Source organism: Mugil cephalus, chromosome 10, assembly GCF_022458985.1.
Source record: "Mugil cephalus isolate CIBA_MC_2020 chromosome 10, CIBA_Mcephalus_1.1, whole genome shotgun sequence".
Classification (NCBI taxonomy): Eukaryota; Metazoa; Chordata; class Actinopteri; order Mugiliformes; family Mugilidae; genus Mugil; species Mugil cephalus.
Genome location: NC_061779.1, coordinates 1837644 through 1859529, shown reverse-complemented (window position 1 = coordinate 1859529; position 21886 = coordinate 1837644). Strand labels below are relative to the sequence as shown.

Below are 21886 nucleotides of genomic sequence, written 5' to 3'. Positions count from 1 at the left end.
GCATGGAAGAACATCTGTTTACCCATATGTGTGTGTGTGTGTTGTGTGTTTGACAGGAACACGATGTGGAGACCCCTTACGGGATGCTGCATGTGGTGATCCGGGGGGCGCCGAAGGGCAACAAACCCGCAATCCTCACCTACCACGACGTGGGGCTGAACCGTGAGTATTAGACGCACCGTTCATCCACCGGGTGTTATCAGAGGTGATAATTGGTCTCTACACTTCCTTCATCAGTCACACACACACACACACACACACACACACACACACACACACCTTTCATCATCACAATTAACAGGAAAGAAGAAGAGTCATACAAGAAGTTTTTAAATTGTCCCGATATTTAAAATATTCTGTTAAAGCTGTGAACAAACAAAGCAAGAAAGATAAAATTCTAGTACCCAAACAAAGTTAAGTTTGACCTTTGGCGCTAAAGCGAATGTCATATTTTTGACGTTAAATATGCATGAATAAAAAACTACACATGCAAAGTGGAAAACGATCCCTTTACTGAATAAAAAGAGATCATTCTTCCTGCAATACAAATAGATAATCAGATGTAGCATAGCTCAGTTTGAGCTAAATGCTAACCCATTATCCACTCTACTGTCCACTTTTAAATATGTGCCAGTAAAAGTCAGAGGGCAATGACTTCATGTAACTAGTAAAGTTCTTAGATGGGACTTATTTAACTTTATGGTTAGTTTGCTGTCTTGCACCTCACGTGTAGCCACAGGGCTTGTAGCAGCTTGCTAGCTTTGTTAAGCTAATGCTAACTGAGATAAGACGGCCATTATCCAATCACATGACAGTGAGGCACATATAGAAAGAGATGGTGTATTGTGAACGTCCGATATATATTCTTCGAAAAGGAAGCCAAAAGTAGGCGGAGCTTACGGTCGCCATGTTGGATGAGCTTTACTCCGCCCACACTCCGATATTCCAGATGTGGACACTGAGGGATCGTGTCGGACGTTGAGACCCGCCCACCTCTGCTACCTGTCACTCAAAGCGGGAATGTCCTTAATTATGCAGAATTTTAAACCTTAATAAAAAAAAATTCGGAGCCTCTAGTGGCCACTACATGAACTGCAGTTTTTTTCCACATGGGCTTCATCGCTCAGACCCGGAGGTTGCTGCCTGCTGTTTAACGGTACAAAACTTCACAATTCAAACTCTGCTTGAAGTCACTACGGCAACAATAGTTATCCTCAATTAAAGATCTGACTTCCTTTGAGGTTTCTTGTATCGTGAGTCAGTCGTTAAACGAGAACGAACAAGTAAACAACGAGTTCCGAAAGTGTGAAGAGCAAAAATAGAAAAGAGGAGGCAAGTGAAAGGGTGAGAGGCGTCGATGAAATGTAGGTCAGAAAAACATCCCCGTCCTGCAGAGGGAGGCGGGGTGGGGGGCAGCCAGAGGCAACGCAGCGCTGCCCCAAACCGGGTGGAGGTGGGATAGGGATGGAGGTGGGATAGGGATGGAGCGCCACGGCTCAGCTGACTGCAGAGGTCTGGACTCTCTACAGCTTCTCTTTTCAAATGGGGATTAAAAACGAATGATGTAGACTTTCCTGGAGATAGAGCGCGATAGAACCTGCTGCTGCTGCTGGACCTCAGAGCTGAATTAGTATTCAGAGCCAGGCACTAAATCATTCGACTGCAGCGTATTATCATGCAGGATGGAGCAGGAGAGCGAGGGATGAAATGGATGAAAGGATGAAACAAAGAAAAAGTGAGTCTGTCGTTTCATTAAAACAAAAACAAAATCCTCAGATGGCACCGAAATCCTGACTAAGAACCCCCCGAAGCAGAGACACGATTAAATAAATACATAAATAAATAAAAAAATGAATACGTGGAAAATGAACTGAAGAGATTAGAAGAATTCAGGGAGAGAGATGGTTTAAAAGAGGTCACAGAACGGGGATGTTTCCAGAAAGGAGGGAAAGATTTAAAAGCGACTGCACAGGAAGAGGAGAGTGAGGATGGAAAGATTAAACCGAGAGAAAGAAAGTAGAGAGGAAGGAAGTAGGTCATGGAGTCAGTAGGAGAGCTGTGACCGATGACTCAGGGTGTTTACGACAAACCTCCGTCCCGGCCGTGGCTTTTCTAAAAGCCCACAAACGGAGGCGAAGCCGGGATCCATCCCCTCTCCTCCCCTCCCCTCCTCTCTGTCTTCCATCCCAGTTGTCCTGTTAATTGGTTCGTTTAATTAATCGCTCTGAGCCCGAGGAGGAAACAAAGGCTGGAGTCTGACACACATGGTGCTGAAAGTAGGCCAACGCCAGAGCCAGCGGGACGGTCCCGTCACACACGGAGATATTTTAAGAGTTTTACGCTGTCGGCTTCAAATCCTCCGTGAGTCACTCTCACAATAAATCAGGCAAACAACAGAGACGTTATTTTAAGGCTTTTTCTGTGAGGATGCAACATTAATTAACACAATCAGCAGTTTCACATTTACTACAGTTGGTTTGCAATTAATAATCAATCAATAAATTAATTAATCAATCAAACAAACATTATTTATAGAGAACTTTTCGTACCGAAGGTGTGAAGCCCAAAGTGCTTCACATAAAAAAACAAAACAACAACAAAAAAGGAAGTGAGAACACTGAGGACCCACATTCACCACCCTGAAGTGAAGGAAACACTAGAAAGATAAAAATATCTATGAATTATTATTAGATTTAGTAATTACCTAAAGGATAAAAATAAATACAATTCAATTAAAAGCCACTGAAAAGGTAAAAAATAATAAAATAAGTTAAAATTAGTTTAAAGACAGACAGAAAAGATAAAAATAATTTAAAAAAAAGTAAAATTCAATTAAAAGAGACTAAAATAAAACATAAATTGATAAAAAAAAAAAAAATTCAGTTGAAATCAGGATTAAAAAGGTAGGTCTTTATTTTGCTTTTAAAAATGTCCACATTAATTCATTTGTAACCTCGTACACGCAAATTAATCTTGTAAAATGGCATATTTGGATTTTATTTAGAGGTGAGTTTGAGCCAAAAATGACCAGATATTGCTCCGACCAGTCAGAGGCTTTCAGTTGTAAACTAGTTCAACTCCACAGAGCTCAAATGATGTGAAAGACTCTTTCTCTTTTCTCCATCACAACATTTACATTTAAAAGAACAATTAAAGCCAGTATGTTTTTTAATATAAGTTCTTAATTTAACCTTATTTCTTTGTAAATTGATTCTTGGGGTAAAGGGTAAGGCTATTCTTCTTTGTTCTTTCTGGGAACGTTTGTGTTTCTATTGAATTGTTTTAAAAATGAAAAAAACCAAAACAACCAATTATCTGATTGGCCCAAGTTCAGTCAATATATTAAAATATTTAATCGCGATTAAATCATTTGATTAATCGTAATTATGATTGCGATATAATTTCAAAAATTAATCTTTTTTTATGTTTAATTTGGCCCAAATGATTTGACTGGACCAAAAGATATTTGATTTCCCCTTTTTTTTATTTTAAAATAAATTTAAAAAAACCCTTCATGCCATTTTATTGTCCTCCAGCCGATCAGAGCATCACATTTTGTGACGCATACTTCTCGACAAATACCTTAATCGCTGTTAACTGTTCGTCCTTTAAAGTTATTTCTCTGTCACAGACATGATAGCGGACTCTACTCTAGTAGTACACAATAAAATACTTAATTTCTCAGTTTTTTCTCACCCTTTTTCTTACCAGTGCTGGTCATTCAATTTGTAGGATACACAAATTTGCATTTGAGCTATAGCACTTTTGAACAGACGACCATACCTCCAAAATATATGTCATACAGCTTCAGTATTTATATTGCATGAATCACAAAACACTCAGTGCATGCTATTAATACAGATTAAAAATTAACGATATTTAATCGTGATTAATCGTATTTCTTAGTGTGGAAGTCAAAGGGTTGAGTTGCAGATTCAGCTTTGTCTTCTTCACCTCCAGTAACTTCTGGTTTTATATAAATCAAGTAACAGATTTCTTTAGTTTTCTTTCTTCAGTTATCTTTATCTAGATATCTTGAAAATCAAATAAACCAAACTTGAAGCCCCAGAGAGAACACGGACCCAGTCAGGAACGTCATTATAAATGTACTGATGAATTCGTAGTTATAAATGTCCGGACGTCAGGTTGGCTGGAAGAAGACTCGTCCTTCTCCTTGTTGGCACGGGTTCGGCGGTACAGATGGCTTCTGTTGAGATCCCCTCCGAGTTGCCGTGCATATTTAATGCGATCTCATCCCTCCGTCCTCTCACCTGCACGCCACCCCTGCTCATTTCCTGTCCTCTTCGCTCTCCTGCAGACAAGCTGTGCTTCAACACCTTCTTCAACAACGAGGACATGCAGGAGATCACCAAGCACTTTGTGGTTTGCCACGTGGACGCGCCGGGTCAACAGATCGGAGCGTCTCAGCTGCCACAAGGGTATGAAACAAGCACTATTCTGAATTTTATAGAGACTCATATCATGATAATCAATAGATGATGAATGGATGATTATGTGTTTAATTCACATGTGCATCCTGGCTGTGGAGTTTGAAGCATTTATTTGATTGCATTCATGCTATATTTCCTCTAATTAACTGATTTACCATTATTTAAATGAACTTTTCGGTCAGTTTTATTTTCCTGTTTGCTCTCAAACTGTTTTACTCTTCATATTTGAATTGTGTTGTTATGACAGATTTAATCATGAGCTTCCAGGAGACATGGGATAGTAAAGACTGAAATTAAGAGATAACTGGTCAATACACTGAGGTCCTTCAAGATGTTTCATTCTCAACTCAACTCAGCTTTATTGATATAGCAATTTAAAAGACAGCTATAAAAACAATAAAAAATAAAATTCACTCAAAGCACCAGACAAGGGGTCTTAAGGCGAACTGAACATTTAAATAGAAACATCTGTGGGTGTAGCCCATCAGAAACTTGTATGACCAATAATGTTTATGCTGGAATTATTAATGAAACTATCTGCAGGTACTGGAAAGATGCTAAAATAATTCAAAAGGCAACGTATGCATGGGCTAAACCCAATTATTATGATTCTGGTAACACGCCATTTGGATTAATTAGTAGGATGATGACGAGATGATCAGTGTCATGATGTCAACAGATGTGGAACATGCTAACCTGGTGTAGCCAGGCTCAGTTCTTATCAGAAAGTCTGGTGACGCTCCATCTGGATTTCATCAGTGTCCACCAATCAATCAGAACAAGGAAGTAAATACCAACAGCTCATCCTTTAAAGTTATTTTTAAAGTTACTCTTCCGCCCATTAAAAGGGAAATGAAGCACTCAATCAAGTAAACCGCATTCAATAGACGTATTTCAACAGTATATGACACTATTTGCAAATGTTAGCATACAAGTAGAAAATATGACGGCCATTTTTTAGCATGTGTGCCACCATCTTGCTGTGCTGTGGCCAGTGATGTCATGGAGTTAGAGATAGATTATTTTAGTCAGATACGTGTAGTATGTACTTGTTTTTTGTTGCATTTTAAGGTATGGCTACAGCTAGCTTAGCTTAGCTGCTACAAACAGGCTGTTGCAGTGTTTCCGTTCTTTCAGTGAAAGCATTTCCACTTCCATAATGTCCACCTCCCGGCATAACATTTAGAAAGTACAGGACAGGCCGCAAATTAAATGGTCCAGCAAACTACTGTTTTCACTCTTAGTGGTACCACTGCTCAGTTTCCACGCTGTTTCATCCTCGTCCATTTCCAACGCTAAAACCAAACCCGTGAGTTATTTGATTGCGTCACTTCAAAATGGCGACTCCCTAGCAGCCACGCCAGGTCAAAATTATGAAAAATAAACATCTTAAACCTTTGATTTTAGCAACTTTTTTACCAAAGGTGTAATACGTGTATGTTTCATTCCCTCTTTAAGATCCTCCACAAAAAAAAAAAAACACTTTCAAATGGTATCAAACAGACAAAAACACTGTGTCTAACCAATGATTTAAATCAGTAGAAACTGCTTGCCGAGTTAAATCTGATGAGCGGTGTCTGTTCTCTCCACAGCTACCAGTACCCCACCATGGACCAGCTGGCTGGGATGCTGCCCACCGTGGTGCAGCACTTTGGGTCAGTGCTCTTTGATTGGATTTGATTTTAACCTCACACTGAGCCAGGTTTCCAGCTACAGATCTAGTTGACTTTTATAAAGATACAAGAAATGCATTGAACTGAACACATCTCCTCCTCCCGGTCATGTGTAGTTTCCTGCAGCTGGATTTGTGCAGATTGCAGAGTAGAAAACATCCACCGCTGCTGACAGGGTGTAATTTTTCGCCTGAACATGCAGTTCCAGTCGAGGAGATGAGCAACACTTTGATTCCATCTGTGCTCCCAACAATAGCATGTTTAAACTGTGCTATCGCACAGACGCAGCAGCTCTCTGTGTAGCATCAGTATCAGCTACAGTTCTTCTTTTGCATCTAAAAATCTCCAAAATCCTTCCTCAGATTCAAGAGCATCGTTGGGATCGGCGTCGGAGCTGGAGCTTATATTCTGGCCAAGTTCGCTGTGAGTCACATCCTGATTCTCCTGCTCTGTTCTTGATGCATGAGGTTTCTAGATGTCTGCATAACAATGACTCAAACACATCCTGGAAGTAGAAGCCAATCAAACACATGAAACAGAAATATTCTACTTGTGCATGTGTTCATTCAGGAAAATGAGCCAATATTACATATCAGTTCCTGGTTTAGTTTCTATAAATCAGGGATTTGCCTCAGTCTGATCTTCACAACACACGTTTGTGTTGAAGTGTATGATGACAATGAACAAAGGAGGAAAGGAGTTGTTGTTGCTCATCAGGCTCTAAAGAGTTTGGAAGCCACAAATAATCCACAGTCACACAAACTGAAGACGAACGAAGGACACGAAAACTTAAGTACAGAGGTGGAAAAAACACCCCATGCATTTGTAAAATATTGCATTTAAGAATCACTCTTAAGTACAATTTCTTTTAGTAGAGGCACCAACAAAATACTAAACAAATCCTTTGAAAGGCCATTAAAAACTTAAAATTGATTGGTTCCTTAAAAAAACAGAAGGAATTTTGAGTATTTTTTGGATTTTGGTTCCAGTAATGAAGACCATGCTTTTTATTACAGGACAAAAATGTTGTTGACGTTTTTCGTGTCTAGATAAAACCAGTACATTTGAAAGAAGCTAACGCAGGAAGCGACGGTTTATTTATTTTTTTCTGTTTTGAACAGATTCTCTGTTATTTGTTGATACCAACAATGTTGAGAACTGACAAAAGTGTCAAGAATTTAATTTTCTTAGTTTTTCTGGCTAACAATAAACAAAAGAAATATAATTTGTATTTGTTTGCATCTGTCTAACGCAGTCACACCTTTTTAAACACAAATATTTCATGATAATATTTGAGATTGTGTCAAATTTTGTCTGGAAACTTTTTTTCACCACTGTATACGCATGGAAATACACTTTTGTTTTAGGAATAAATTTAAAAGAACTTAATAAATGTTCAGATTTGTTTTCTCTAATTAAATTCCAGCATCTCAGAAATGAGTTAAATAACAGTTTTCATTATATGTGTGACTTATGAATCATCTCTCTCTCAGCTGATCTTCCCTGACATGGTGGAAGGTTTGGTTCTGCTCAACATCGACCCCAACGGCAAAGGATGGATCGACTGGGCCGCCACCAAGGTACGTTTAAAGTACATGTAGAAAACCAGCCGTGCTTCTTTTCTGTTTTCTCTTACATTCACCTCTGTCCCTGCAGCTGTCAGGTCTGACCAGCGCGCTGCCAGATACCGTGCTGCCTCATCTCTTCAGCCAGGTATTAATCATGTTTGCATGTAAACTCAAACAAATACAAATTATTAACAATAATAAACACCTGTAGAGCTATAAATTATTGCATATTATTTTTAGGGTTGCATATTAATCGCGATTAATCGCATGATTTCCACAGCAAATTAATCGCGCTTCTTAAAATATCTGTTTGTGTTACTCCTAAAAATTTATGTAACTTATTATATTCACACTAATTGTTGTAAAGTTGAACTTCAAAAACATTAAAAATATCTAGGTCCAGGCACTAAGTTAAAGGACTTTTACTTTTTCAAACCCATTTCAGTGCCTGGACCTTGAATTATCGTGCATTTTTCTGCATGATTTTTTCCGTGCACCATTGGTTTGAGGGACACCAAAGCTTTTTCTTTAGGGACAATGAGGGTTGAAGATGTGTTCACTGAAAAAAAGTATGGCGTTGTTATCAAAGCAATAACTTTGACAGCCATAGTTATTTTTATTTTTATACAGGTTTAAATGATCTAAAATATATGAGTCTTTCCTCCAGATGTAATAAATCTCCACAGCTTCTTATTCCCTCTGATTCCTTTTTGTGCAGGAGGAGCTGATGAACAACACAGAGCTGGTGCAGAGCTACCGGCAACAGATCAACAACACCGTCAACCAGTTCAACCTGCAGCTCTTCTGGAACATGTACAACAGGTGGAGACTCGTGTGTTCATGTGTGAGGGATCTAACTTTACCTTAAACTACACAAACACTGACGTTGTGTGTGTCCTGTTTCAGTCGGAGGGATCTGGAGATGAACCGCAGCGGGACGGTGCTCAACGCCAAGACCCTGAAGTGAGTCCTTGGTTCTTTCTGTTTTCACAACTAATGGAAGTTAATATGATTTTAAAAATATACATGCAGTACATATATAAAATAACCTTAGAGGAACTGAAATGAGGTCCGTTCATTAATTTATATGCAGAATAAGCTGATTCTAAGCCAGTCCTCAGTCTTTGTACATTATGAATTCTTACTAATTCCAGCTTCTGGAAGGAGTTTGCTGCTTTTATTTTTATTCTTTTATATTAGATTTAGACTTAGATTAGACTTTATTTAGCCACAAGGGAAATTACTTGGTCACAGGAGGTCAGTTCCACATAAAATAAAATAAAAAAACTAAACAAAAATCGGTGGAGGACAGTTATAAATAAAAAAAATAAAATAAAATTTGAACTGTTGAAATGCAAAGCAATTAAATGCATTTCTTTTAAATTCTATTAATTTTTAAACATGCAGAGTTGGAAAAAAGTTGTCAGAAACCCCTAAAAATTTCAAATATTAGCTCAAAAACATTCATTTCGTCTTCTTTTAACTCTGAATAATCAAGAATCAAACACCATTATTTAAAATCTCCAGTATTACCATGAAATATTTCAAGAGACACAAATACAAATTATATTTATTTTGTTTATTGTTTCTAAGATCAGAACTAAATTCTTGTCAGTTCTCAACATCAAATAACAGAGAATGTGGTAAAAAAAAAAAAATTAAGAAAGTCTCCTTGTTTTAGACATTTGTCTTGTAATAAAAAGCACGACCTTTGTTAGTGGATCAGTGGAACCAAACTCCAAAAAATACGCAAAATTCCTTCTGTATTTTTATTTGCACCAATCTTTTTTTTTTAATGTTTGTTTTTAAACGATTATTTACTTTTTTGTCTGTGGTAAAATAAATTGAACTTGAAGACCTAAGAGAGACTCTGAACCGTGTGTTCGTATCTGAAGGTCGATGTGAATAATAATTCACAGATTCATTTAAAATTTAAAATCTTCACCACGTCTGCAGGTGTCCTGTCATGCTGGTTGTGGGAGACAACGCCCCCGCTGAGGAGGGAGTGGTGAGTTCAATGTCGTCTTCCCTTCTCTGAAAACTCCTGCGCTGAATTATTAATTAATCTGCAAGATGCATAATGTATAAAAATCTACAACAACAGCAGAGTCAGGGCATTGGCAGGTGAAGCAGATGGATGTGATGGCGTCAACAAACATGTCGTTATTTTATAAACCAAGAACAAACTCGTCCTCCTTTAACTAATAAATATTAGATTTCGCCCTCGTCCTCCCGTCAACAACTGTTTTGTTCTTGGCTTGTAAACCCAGCGTGAGTCTTGTCCTCGTTTAGCTGAAACCAGAAGCAGGTCATGCCGGCAAAAGGCCTGGTCCAACCCTCCAGAGACTCTGTCCTCCCTCCGTGTCCGTCCGTCTGTCTGTCAGCGTCTGTCTAAGACACCAGAGGTGTGTCCGGTCTCCGGGGGACAGATGGCCTCGCCGCCGTGTCTCAGTTTGAAGTGGCCCAGATATGTTTCCCTTCTGCGCCGGTTAATCTGCACAAATTTAAATCAAATCGCTCCTTCTTTCAGATGAAGGACGAGGAGGACGAGGAGGAAGGGATGGGGATGGGGGGGTGTGTTGTTATGAAACCTCTTGGAAAGAAGGAATGTGGAACAGAGGGAGGATGGAAGCGAGCGACGCTAACGGAGGTTGTTTTGATTGGAAGCGACAGATGGAGGTCACGTTAATATTTCATATCCGCTGATGTGAGCAGCTGAGGCGGCGGCGGCGCATTCCTCAGTGCAGAGAGATGTGGAGATGTGGACGTGTCCAGAGACCTGCATCTCATTCTGTTGTGAACATGCATCTGAACTCGTTAACTCCCGACGTGCATCTGAGCTGCTTTTGTTCATCATGTCTGGGCAGTGAAATAAAATACGTGTGGAGGATTCCAGATTAAATGCAGCAGGGATGAAAACGGGTTCTGGTTGTGTGTGATGATCTCTTGCGTTACATGTGTGTGTGTGTGTGTGTGTGTGCGCTCACTGCGGCTGAGTGAGTCATCTCTGCAGCACACTGCAGTATTTGGGTCAGTCAGACTAATATATGCTGCTACACATGCACTCAGGTTAAATGATATTTATTCACGCAGCCCATTCCACGCATGTGCTGCACACGTTGACGGTTTAACACTTACAGATTAAAAATCCAATTAAATGAATACTTTTAATAGATCTGCACATCACAGAAGTCATCAGTCAAATCAAAACACTCTCCTCAATTCACCAACAACTAAGACTTCTGAAGCTGTTTCGTGCTGGGAGGTTAAAATCGCCTAAAAAGATCCGACATTAATTCAGCTGAGAGGACGGATTCCCAGCGTCAGCATCACTGTGTCTGTTAGTATCTCTGATTAATTAGTGATAAACTAAAGGAGAAACTGTTTGGTCGGTTTGGTCTTTTGACTGTGACCCCGTTTGGTTCATTCTTGTCTGACTTCCTTTTCTTCTCTCTGATTGGTTGATTAGTTTTTCCTTGTGTGTCTCTGGCCTCGTTAGTTTCACCTGTGTCTCGTTAACTCCTCCCATGTGTCTACATACACCTCCTGTGTTCTCATCCTTACCTGTTTTATTTGGAGTTGTGTTTTTTTGAATACCCTGCCTTCTCTGCAGCGACTTCATGTTTGGTTAGTGAGTGTTTTTTTTTATTTTTTGCTTCCTGGTTCTGCCTCCCTCTGTGTCTCTGTGCATTCGGGACGTACTTACTCTCACTTAAAATGTCCTCAGATAGAACGGACCCTGATCACAGTGATATCATGCACACAGATGCCACTGAACTCATTCAGAAACCCGTGGACTAGAGCTGGACTTAGAGTTTTTAGAAGTTCTACGGAACAGGTTGACTCTACATTGGGTTTTTACCTCTTAAAAGGGAATAAAAGGTCAACAAAATACTACTGCTACAGGACGCAGTGTTGTTGAACTGATTGCACGCCTACACGCATCATAACTCCCCAAGGAAATTACTCACTTAAGGCACATTGTTGTGAAGGTCTAAGCGGTTATAAATATACTGGCACGATGTTTTGTTTTTTTATCTGTAGTATCACCCTGTGCCCACTAGATGGAGCCAAAGAACCACCAGGGTTTATACTGTTGGAGCATTCGTGTGTTTTCTTCTGTAAATTGTCACTCTTCCATCTCAGCTGGGACAAATGTTTTTAGTAGCTCTGCAATACAGGCATTTATAGAGTTGTTCAAATCTGTGTCATCATCTCATCGTTATTGTTTGAGTCTAATTGTAAACTAAAACTAGCAGAGCATTGAGTTCCTTTTAATATTTATGTCTTGTCTTCGTTCAGTTTTAATAATTTAATTTGCATCCACAGTTTTTTGACACCAGGAAAGAGGTTAGAGAGTCAAGACTGATATATAGCAATGTTATATATAATTGAATATCATCTGCATAGTTGTGAATGTTCAATCTTGCCTCATGAAAATGTAAAGGTTCAACGCGGCTTTTATCAATGAACCTTTTGTGGCTCATTCACCTCAATCGTCTGTTTTTGTCTTTTAAGGTCGAGTGCAACTCTAAACTGGACCCAACCAACACCACCTTCCTAAAGGTAACTGTGTTTATCTCATCTACAGACACACATCTAGCGCTTCGTGATTTAAATAAATAATAATAATAATGAAAAAAATTGAGAATCATTTAGAGGCAGAAACAAAACAAAAACATTCAATTTTTAACGTAAAATTTAAAGGTTTGAATTTCGTTTTATTTTAAGTTATATTTTTACGAGCTGCAAATGAAGCTAAATAACAGACGGCAAAATCCCACACTAGCATACAACCAATCACAGAAACACACGACAACCACAAAGAGACACAAAATGGCCACAAAACAACTTGCAACAAATACAAATGAACACTAAATAAACACAAAGAAATGCAAACAAAACATTAATGTACACAAATTGTCTCCAAAGAGACAAATCATCTAGAGAGACACAACGCCACCGCAAACAGGCGAAGAATTGCCAGAAAAGAGACACAAAGTTACCAAAAATTAACAGGAAATGACATCAGATGACCACAAAGTGACAGAACATGAACAAAATCACCCAAAATTACTTTAAAGAAACACAAAACATGCCCCAGCGGCACAAAATGTCACTAAAAAAAGGCACAACATTACTACAATAAGAAACAAAATGAACAATATGTCCAAAAAATACACAAAACACTCACAAATAAACAAAAACAATGACTCTGAATTGACACCAAATGATCACAAAGTGACAGAAAAAAAAAACTAAATTACCCAAAACAACTCCAAAGAAACACAAACTATCTACAGAGGCACAAAGTGTCTACAATAACACACAAAGCCACATTAAAAAAGACACAAAATTACCAGAAAAAAATTATCAGTATATTAAAAAAAAAAAAAAAAAATAAAAAAATTGACAAAACCAAATGAAACTGGTCAAAACTGCCAAGAAGAGACACAAAACATCTCCAGGGACGCACAAAACACTATAAAGAAACACAAAGTGACTTTGAATTGACAGAAAATTAACAAAATCACCCAAAATGAAACATAAAACATGCCTCAGCACCACAAAGTAAATGAATGAATGAATGAATGAAAACTTTATTTTGAAAATAAATGTTGATGAAGAAATAATAGAAAATGCAAATATATTAGACTTTAAAATATATAAGACTATTATACAAGGATACATAGTTGTAGCAAATAACAATTAAAATGCAAAATAAATATCTAACAATTTATTAAGTGTTATAATTTACTTCCTGTCTTCTCTGTGTAAATATACACATACACATTTACTTATTGTTCATCTCTGTCGGCGCTGAATACGTGTCCATGTAAGTAAGTCCTGACCACAAAGCCACAATAAAAACATACAAAATGAACAATATGTATAAAAAAAAAAGACACAAAACCACGAAAAAGTCACAAAATGACCACAAAGAGCTTTGATAATTAGTTTAATGGCTGCTCTCTCTCGTTCCTCTCATGGCAGATGGCCGACTCTGGTGGACTTCCTCAGCTCACACAGGTAACACTCAAATGAAGTATGAACTACCGTAGTTCCTCTAATAGAGGCCGGGGCCCAGAACACCCGCAAATTACTGGAGGGAGGTCTTTAGTATACGCTAATTTTTTTAAGGTTTAGATCAGAGGTCTTCAACATGTGTTCATGTAAACTCAGCATCGTGCTATTTATAAATATACATTATTTTTATCATTTTGCATTAAAATATTAAGCTATCCCTTATTCCTTTGCTAAAATATGTTGGACTCATGTTAATGTGTATTTAAAGAGATTTAAATTTGTGGGGGGAAATTAAAAAAGACCCCTGAATTAGGGCGTATTTACACTAAGTAACGAGTTATATCGCCGATACCGTCCTGAATTTTACTCATATCGGATCGCAAAGAAAACTGGTGGCATCAAACATGTTGTTTCGACAGTGTTTGTAGCTAATGTCATGTGTTTGATGTGTTTGCACTTGTTGTTGCTACGTCTGTAATTGAGACGTTAACAAACACTAGCGCATCCACAGTGACGCAACACACGGTTATTTTTTTCTTAATTTGTTCGTGTAAACCATAATTAATTGAACACCGGCCACTATTAGAGGAAACACGGTAATACAGCTAACCCAGACAGACCATGAATGCATCACGGACATGTGACCCTGTCCAACTCTGACCTGTTCATCATTTTTCAGCCGGGAAAACTGACCGAAGCCTTCAAGTACTTCCTGCAGGGGATGGGCTACAGTAAGTACCAGCTGGTGTGATTTCCACGTGGATGTCATTTATTATGAAAAGATAAAAGTGGATGATGAAGATGATGCAGAGGGACATGAGCTGTGTTAACCTTGCCCTCTGTCTTCCTTGCCCCGTTCTCTCAGTCGCTTATGTGAAGGATCGGAGGTTGAGTGGAGGGCCAGGTACTTCCTCCTCCTCCCCGTTCACCTCTGACCTCTTATTGCTGCCCTGTTCGATGACTTTGGCATTTTTAAATTCTTTTGAATTCATGTTTAAATACAATAGTTTGGGCTGTGATGATTATTATTCTTTTACGTTTGCTCTCATTTCTGGCATTTCTTTTGTTACCCGGGACATTTAACCCCCCCCCATCTTTGTTTTATTAATGATGAATTTTTCCTCCAGTGGAAAAATGCTCTAACTTCCCCTTCTCCCCCCCCCTCCCCCTCCTCCTCCCATTCCTTTGCCATTGCATCTCCAGTATTGCTCTTTGCATGGCGTTCAGCTAGCTTGGAGCAAAGCCTCACAGACTGAGATCACAACAAGTCACCTTGTCATGAACTTACCGTGGAAGAATGCGTCAGAGTTTCAGATTCAACATCATCTCTTAAACTTGTTTTCAAGATCCGATGTAAAGCTGGAACATACAGCTTTATTCCTTTGATTAAGCTCATTAAAGCTGCACTGATATTATTATTTTTGGATTAACAATCAGGTAAATAGAGATTTATAACGTGGTGTTAATGAATTAAAATGTGTCTCCACATGCGTCCCCAGCCAGCACTGGAGATCTGATCTCCGTTTGTCTGTAAATCAGCTGCAGCGCCACCATGTGGTCAGGAGAATATTGTAGCAGCTGCTGTCTCTAATGGACGTTAAGTTCTTCTTTATTTTAGAGACAAAGCTCAGATTTGGAAGCTTTAAACTGGTCACTTCTGATCAGACCGATCTTAGTACGAGGAGTGAACCTTTCCAGCAGAGCGACGTCGTTTTCAGCTGAAACAAATAAAAACCTCCAATCAACCCAACAACAAATGGTAAACAAATTAAATTAGCAAACAGCTGGTGAAAATACCACCACTTTTCAACCTGAGGAGGTGGTGGAGACCAAAACAGAGATATAAGGACATACAGGTTCATTGGAGGGATGTGCCCACACGGCGGCCATCTTGGTTCAGTGCCACTCGCTCCTGACCTTTATAGAGGAATGATTTGTCCACACAATTAAAGTCATATCAACTACAGACATGATAGATATATGGAGACAGATATAATAAATAAATAAATAGAATGAAAGGAACCCCGAAAAATGTTCAGGTGTGTCTTTATTTAAAGCACAGGTCTTTAACAGTGGGTCCGTGACCCTGAGCGGGATTTAGGTAGTAAAACCAACATTTTTAAAAATCTGAGCACCCTGTATCATAGCTACATGTGTGACATTTTTAACAAATTGTTGAAACCATTTGGAAAATAATTTAGATTTGTGGAGTTCCTCTTTCCTTTGTTGGTTTACATGCACCACTGCGTCTGATGGCACTGGACCAAGATGGCGGCGCTTTAGCCACGCCCCCTGCCACAGTCAATGCTGCATCTACATATATATGTCCACGACTTCCTTTTTTTTTAGCTTTCCTGAAAGAGCAAAAATAAATCAATGCAGCTTAAAGTCCAGTTAACTCGTACCTTCACATGGATAGTTAGTCTGAAACATAACTAATGTTTTATCAGCAATCGACGAAACGCTTTCAGCTCACTTGTTCTGTTCAGTTCCTACAATTAATGATTCCATAATAATTCATTATTCCCTCAGCGAGTCTTTTTGAGTGCATGGTGCTGACGATGTGTCTCTGTGTGGACTCATTAACAGCTCATATTAACAACTCCCAACCATTCACAGCTGTTCTATAGAGGGTATGTATTGACGTCACTGCCGCCCGAGGCCACGCCCCCTGAGTGGCAAATACACGATGAAATGTATCAGTAAATACAACGACACCTGAAAAAATATGGATTATCAGATCAAATTAACGTTAATTGGACCCGACAATGATACATATGAACTAGCATGGATTTGGAGTTAGTTTCAGTTAGTTTTATGTCATTTCAGTTAAATAAATGTAGCTAAATAAAATATGCTAACGCTAAGAGCTTTACTGAGAAGTAACGTTAGCCACACAATACTGTAGCGTCAAAAGGATGATGAGGAGTGATCACAAATATTCACTTTATTGTTTTATTGTTATTTATTGTTGGAACTGAAAAAGTTACTGTCGGCCGTAACTACGCCAAAACCACAACATCCACAAACTTATCTTACAGCCTCCAGAACGTAACTTAAGGTTTGACTTCATCAATAAATACAGCATAAATTAATATTACCTGACACCAGGTTTCTGTGTCTGGATTCCTGTTGTTTCTTCTAATGCAGTGATACGTTTACTTCTCTTTTCTTTGGCAGATATCTGTAAAAATATAAAATATATCTCTGACTGCTTTTTAGATCTGTTGGTTCAGTCAATCACACAACAGCTCTTCCACATCTTTTTTTAATTTTACAATTTAAATGCTATGATTCAAACTAATGCTGCCAATCTCCATGTTCAACTGTCATTTTTTTGCCACCGTAACCACGGAGACTTTGCTTGCTTTGACATCACGTGCATACCCTCTATTAGCCAATCAGCTACAAACAGTTAATTAGCATGTAATCCCTTCATCTCCCCAACTAATGGAGACATTTTAGTAGTTTTTTTTTTTTTTTTTTCAAATAAAATATAATGCAAATTTCTTTTTTCGTCCTTACACCCACCCATCTGTCCTCTCCCCTGCGACTCCTCCTCTTCCTCCCAGTGCCCTCCGCCAGCATGACCCGTCTGGCTCGCTCCAGGACGGCCTCCCTGACCAGCGCCAGCTCCATGGACGGCTCACGCTCCCGGGCCTGCACCCACTCCGACAGCACCGAGGGAGTCGGGACGGTCACCCAGACCATGGAGGTGTCCTGCTGAGCAGCCACAGAAGAAGGAGAAATGAAAGGGAAGGGAGGGGGCGGAGGAGATGGAGAGAGGAGATGAGGACAGGGAAAAAAGGGGCTGAACAGAAGGTGAAATGTCAAATGAGGCGGTGGGGGCAGTTCTCTCTTTCTTTATCTATCTCCTCCAGACCCCTTTGTCGGCCATGTTCCTCTTTCCACCTCCATTGTAAGATACCATATATATTGCTACTAAAGCTCCCCGACGTCCACCTTAACCCCCAACATCGCCCTCAACACGTAACGATTTAAGCTAATGTTTTTTCTTCTTGAAGTGTCATTCTTGTGTTTGCTAAGTGTCTCCTCATTCTTTGCCTGCACCCTTTTTGAATACCCTCCCTCCCCCCGCCCCCCAAAGAAAAAAGCGTGAGAAAACTAAATGCACGAAGAATCTACTCGACAATATGAGAAAGTGGTGGATAGAGGGGGTGCCCTAGAGAAGAAGTGTTCAACATGATTATTTTTATTTTTTGTGTGTGACTGATTGTGAGTATATCTCTCTCAGTGTGTGATGTAAACATCCTCTTCCCTCAGAGTGCATCAGAGTGGGCGTGTCCAGGATTTGACTGACAGCAGAACACAGCCAATCGTAGCCGAGTGTACCCGTAGAGCTTAGAGAGGATTTGTTCGCTGTTTTTGGCGTAGCTAGAATAACGTCCTGCATGATTTTTAAAGCTGCACTTGGTTCATTTCTTTTGTACCCAACTATTTTACCAATCAGAAAACAAAAGAGCGACGTCGTCGGCATAGAGGTGTATCCTGAGACGGTTCTGAGCCTGCTTTGGTAAACCTTTTTTTTGTTTTTATTATTTGTGAAGACAATCTGAGGCTGAAGTAACAACAAACAAGAAATTAAAGTTGGGTCAGAGGTCATATCGAGATCTCAATTTAATTTTTATTACTTTACGGCCAAAGTGATTAATCTGTGTTTTTGCGCAAGAAGACAATCTGGAAACTAAAATGATTAACAGAAAGACGGCAACAGCAGTTAACATTGAACTGCTTAAAAAATTACTGCGGAAAATGTACAAATATGAGCCCAACAGTGTCGTGCTAAATGTTTGTACACATTTCACATGAACACTGAGGGCTACACGATAAAGAAATATACCTTTTTTACATTTCACATCTCTGTTAAAGCACGAGAAAGGCACAAATCCAAACCAAACGTCTCCCATATGGCACTTAAAAGGTTGTTTATCTGCTTCACATGATGATATAAATGGTTCTGGGAGTCCAGATCGTCCCGTACTACCGGTATCTGGAGCCAAATTGGTGCAATGTTGCCGAGTGCAGTTTTAAGACGCGTGTTATCTCACATTTTGAAGACAATCCACGATAGAATATGCATTTACTGATATGCATGCAAATGTGAATGTAACTTTAGGGCATTCTAGTTTGTGAGTAGCTTCTAGTATTAGGGCATTCTTCACTACTAGCACCTTACATGTGTGGCTAGTCAAATAGAGCCTCGCTAGCTCCAGTGCATGGATGTGGTTTCTGGCCTTTAGTCATCTCTTTGTGGTATCTAACGTGACAATCATCGCTCTGACCCAAACCAAACCAGACTAAAGGGGGATAGAAGGGGTGTTGGAGGGGTGGATATGAGGCAGGACCAGGCTGACCCGACGACAGACTTCTCTTTCGGGGTCGGCACCGTAGACTGTATAAAAAGTGGATGCCATGAAATCTCCTTTAAAAGTGAAGCCAAAGCATGAGGAGCTCCCCCTGGTGGCTGGTTGCGGTATAGGTCATAAGCTCCGCCCATGTTATGTTAGTGGGCGGGACTTGGACCAAACTAAAACACTAGAGTACGCATCAAATATATTTTTTTAAGATGGCTTCTGTTCATGTTTATTAGTTAATATAATGCTGATGTTAGTTTAAGTGTTTTAGTTGAAGGATGTGACATCATCATGATTGACAGTTACCAGTGACAACTGCTCAGTGGAACTGCAGTGCACTATAAAATAAGTGCACTGTATAATCCAACATTTCTTTGTAACTGATGGAGGTAGAGCAGAGCAAACCACCAGTGGGAGGAAGTGGGGACTCCTGTCATCCATATTTTTTTTCTACAGTCTACATTCGGCACCAAAGAAACTTCCCTTACAGCACTCAGCCCTTCTCTGTGGATATACCAAAGCTAAGCACAAAATGATGTACAACCATGCACACACACACACTTGCATATATATATACACGCATATATGTTCGTACATGTACTGAAAGGAAAGCTGTGTGGGCTGAGTTTTGTAATGGAACTAAACACAAGAAGGGAACATAGTAGGTGTTATTTGGGTCCGTGTACTTTTTTGGTGCTTCAAGTTTGGTTTTCAGACTCAATTTAAAGAACAAAAAAAGGAAAAAATCTGAGGCAAATTTACCTTTTATTCCTTCATACATGTGTGTTTAAAAAAGAGATTGGAGTTGTTATTTGATTTTAACATCCTGGTTCTGGTTTTAAAATCAAACTTGAACTGCAAAAAAAATTTAAAAAAAATGCACGGACCGTTTTGTTGTGCTGTGTATAACCATACTCTCACCAGTGCGTATATACTGTGTAGATAGATATACATATAGGTTTAGACTAGAGAAGCTGTGTCCTGTTGTCGCCTGTAATCCTGGAGCGCCGTGATGCGAGATAGGGCCCCCTGCTATTTTTGTTCATATTTTATTTGAAATCTTATTCATGGTCATCGTTCTGCCTTCAGTTCTACAGACCAAACCCTTTCTGGTCCCCTTGTCAGAAGGGGCGTACTTCCAATCGCTGAGGTGTGCGCTTCCCTGAGGGCGGCCTGTAAGGGACGGGGCTTTTTTGGCGCCATTTGGGCTCCAAGTTCGGAATGTAGGGCAAACCCCAGCCACCTAAAAAAAAGTTTAAAAAAAAAACAACCTATCCCCCCAAAAAAATAATAATAATAATAATAAAAGTGCCCCGGCTCTCACAGGCAAACCCAGTCGCACCCTAAAGGGCTATCAGCTGCAGTCACTGTTTAAGACGTTGTGGTAGTGTTCTAGTCCCTGAGCACCAGGGGGCCCTAGAGAGCGACGGTGAAAGAAAGAGCGAGGGAAGAAGAGAAGGAATCAAAACACAGAGAGAGAGAGAGAGAGACTGGATGAATGTTAAAGGAAAAGACTGTGGCTGCAGAGATGAATTAACTAAACAGGTTTGTAAATGTTTGGAGCAGGGGTGTCAAAAATAGGGCCTGACCCCTGGAAGTGGAAAAAATTACATTAACTGCAAATTTTCAATAAAAGAACCTGATTAGATCCCTAATTAGTCCATGAGCGGTTGCACTGTTCTTATCAGAGTTGCGTAAATAACAAGAATGTTCCTAAAATATAGTTCATTCCATGATGCACATCTTTGCACTGAAAAAAAGAGAAACACCTGGAGCTGTTGTTATTTGTAGTTTATAGTTTGACACCTCTGCTGTTCTACATCATCGGTCCATCAGTGTTTCTGTTTTTCTGCCACCTACTCTTTGGTTTCTCTTTGGCTTAGCCAGTGGGAAGACGGGGATGGGGATGGGACGGGGGGGCTCCTGAATGTATCTTGTCCCTTTTTGAAGTGCTGTACAGTATCGTCATCCTCTCAGAACTCCCCCTCACTATGGTTTGCACTCCCCACATTTAACCCTGCCTCCCCCCACCCTCCTTCCTTTTTCAAGGTCTAAAAATAAAAGTGTTGAAAGAAGAAGCCTGCCGGATCCGTTTGGCATAGACCTTAGTCCTCCTTGCACTTGTAGATACTTTTTATTTAAAGAGCAGGTTACCCAAACCAAACACTCTAATCCTACTGTAATGTGACAAAACATGTTTCTGATCCTCTTCCCTTGGAGTATTGTTTTGTTTTTTTGTTTTTTTATAGGAAACGTAGGGTGTAACCTCATCTAACTATGATGATATTGGTTCATATGTTACTACTACTCTTCTTCTTCTTCTTCTTACTGCCATTTCTGATTGATTTGTATTAAGCAATAAGTTGTTTTCACTCACCTGGATGGTTTCACTTTGTGGGGAGTCTTCCCTCTCAGCTTGTTTCTTTTCACAAACAGTAGACGGACTCTTAACCTGCGTCGTTGTCATTCAGATGTGTAATGTAAAGTTAAAATATATATATATAAATACATATACAAAGTAAGCTGTCTCTGTCCATGTACTGATCAAGTAACGAGTAAGAAATAAAGACTTAGATCTCAACTAAAGGAGTCGGGTGTCAGATCATTTTCTGACGTTGGCGAAAAGTTGGTGCCCGCACTGTTGTTGCTTTGCCAACTACGTTTACAATGATTGTTGCACCTTCAGAAAACTTGCTGCATTTCCATTTCCTCCTAGAAATGCACAAAACCTAAATATCACAATAAAAAAGTGGCAATGGAAAGAGGTGGTTTTTCCGACGTATTGATGTAAA

The 21886-nt window shown here is 39.5% G+C and overlaps 1 protein-coding gene across 9 annotated transcripts in view; it reads left to right on the top strand.

Annotated features, from left to right (window-relative positions):
• The window catches only part of ndrg4 (NDRG family member 4), a 68249-nt gene extending 46574 nt beyond the window's left edge, over positions 1-21675 (top strand). For 8 of the 9 annotated variants that reach the window (XM_047597174.1, XM_047597172.1, XM_047597171.1 and 5 more), the window contains 14 exons: positions 57-162; positions 4319-4439; positions 6044-6106; positions 6487-6547; positions 7618-7704; positions 7781-7837; positions 8411-8514; positions 8599-8655; positions 9649-9700; positions 12211-12258; positions 13687-13722; positions 14399-14450; positions 14585-14623; positions 17292-21675. In XM_047597174.1, coding sequence (XP_047453130.1) covers positions 57-162; positions 4319-4439; positions 6044-6106; positions 6487-6547; positions 7618-7704; positions 7781-7837; positions 8411-8514; positions 8599-8655; positions 9649-9700; positions 12211-12258; positions 13687-13722; positions 14399-14450; positions 14585-14623; positions 17292-17446 — 1038 coding nt within the window. In that variant the 3' untranslated portion in view covers positions 17447-21675. The remainder of the gene's footprint in view (positions 1-56; positions 163-4318; positions 4440-6043; positions 6107-6486; positions 6548-7617; positions 7705-7780; positions 7838-8410; positions 8515-8598; positions 8656-9648; positions 9701-12210; positions 12259-13686; positions 13723-14398; positions 14451-14584; positions 14624-17291) is intronic. The other variant, XM_047597169.1, reaches the window with a different exon arrangement.
• The last annotated feature ends 211 nt before the right edge of the window (positions 21676-21886 follow it).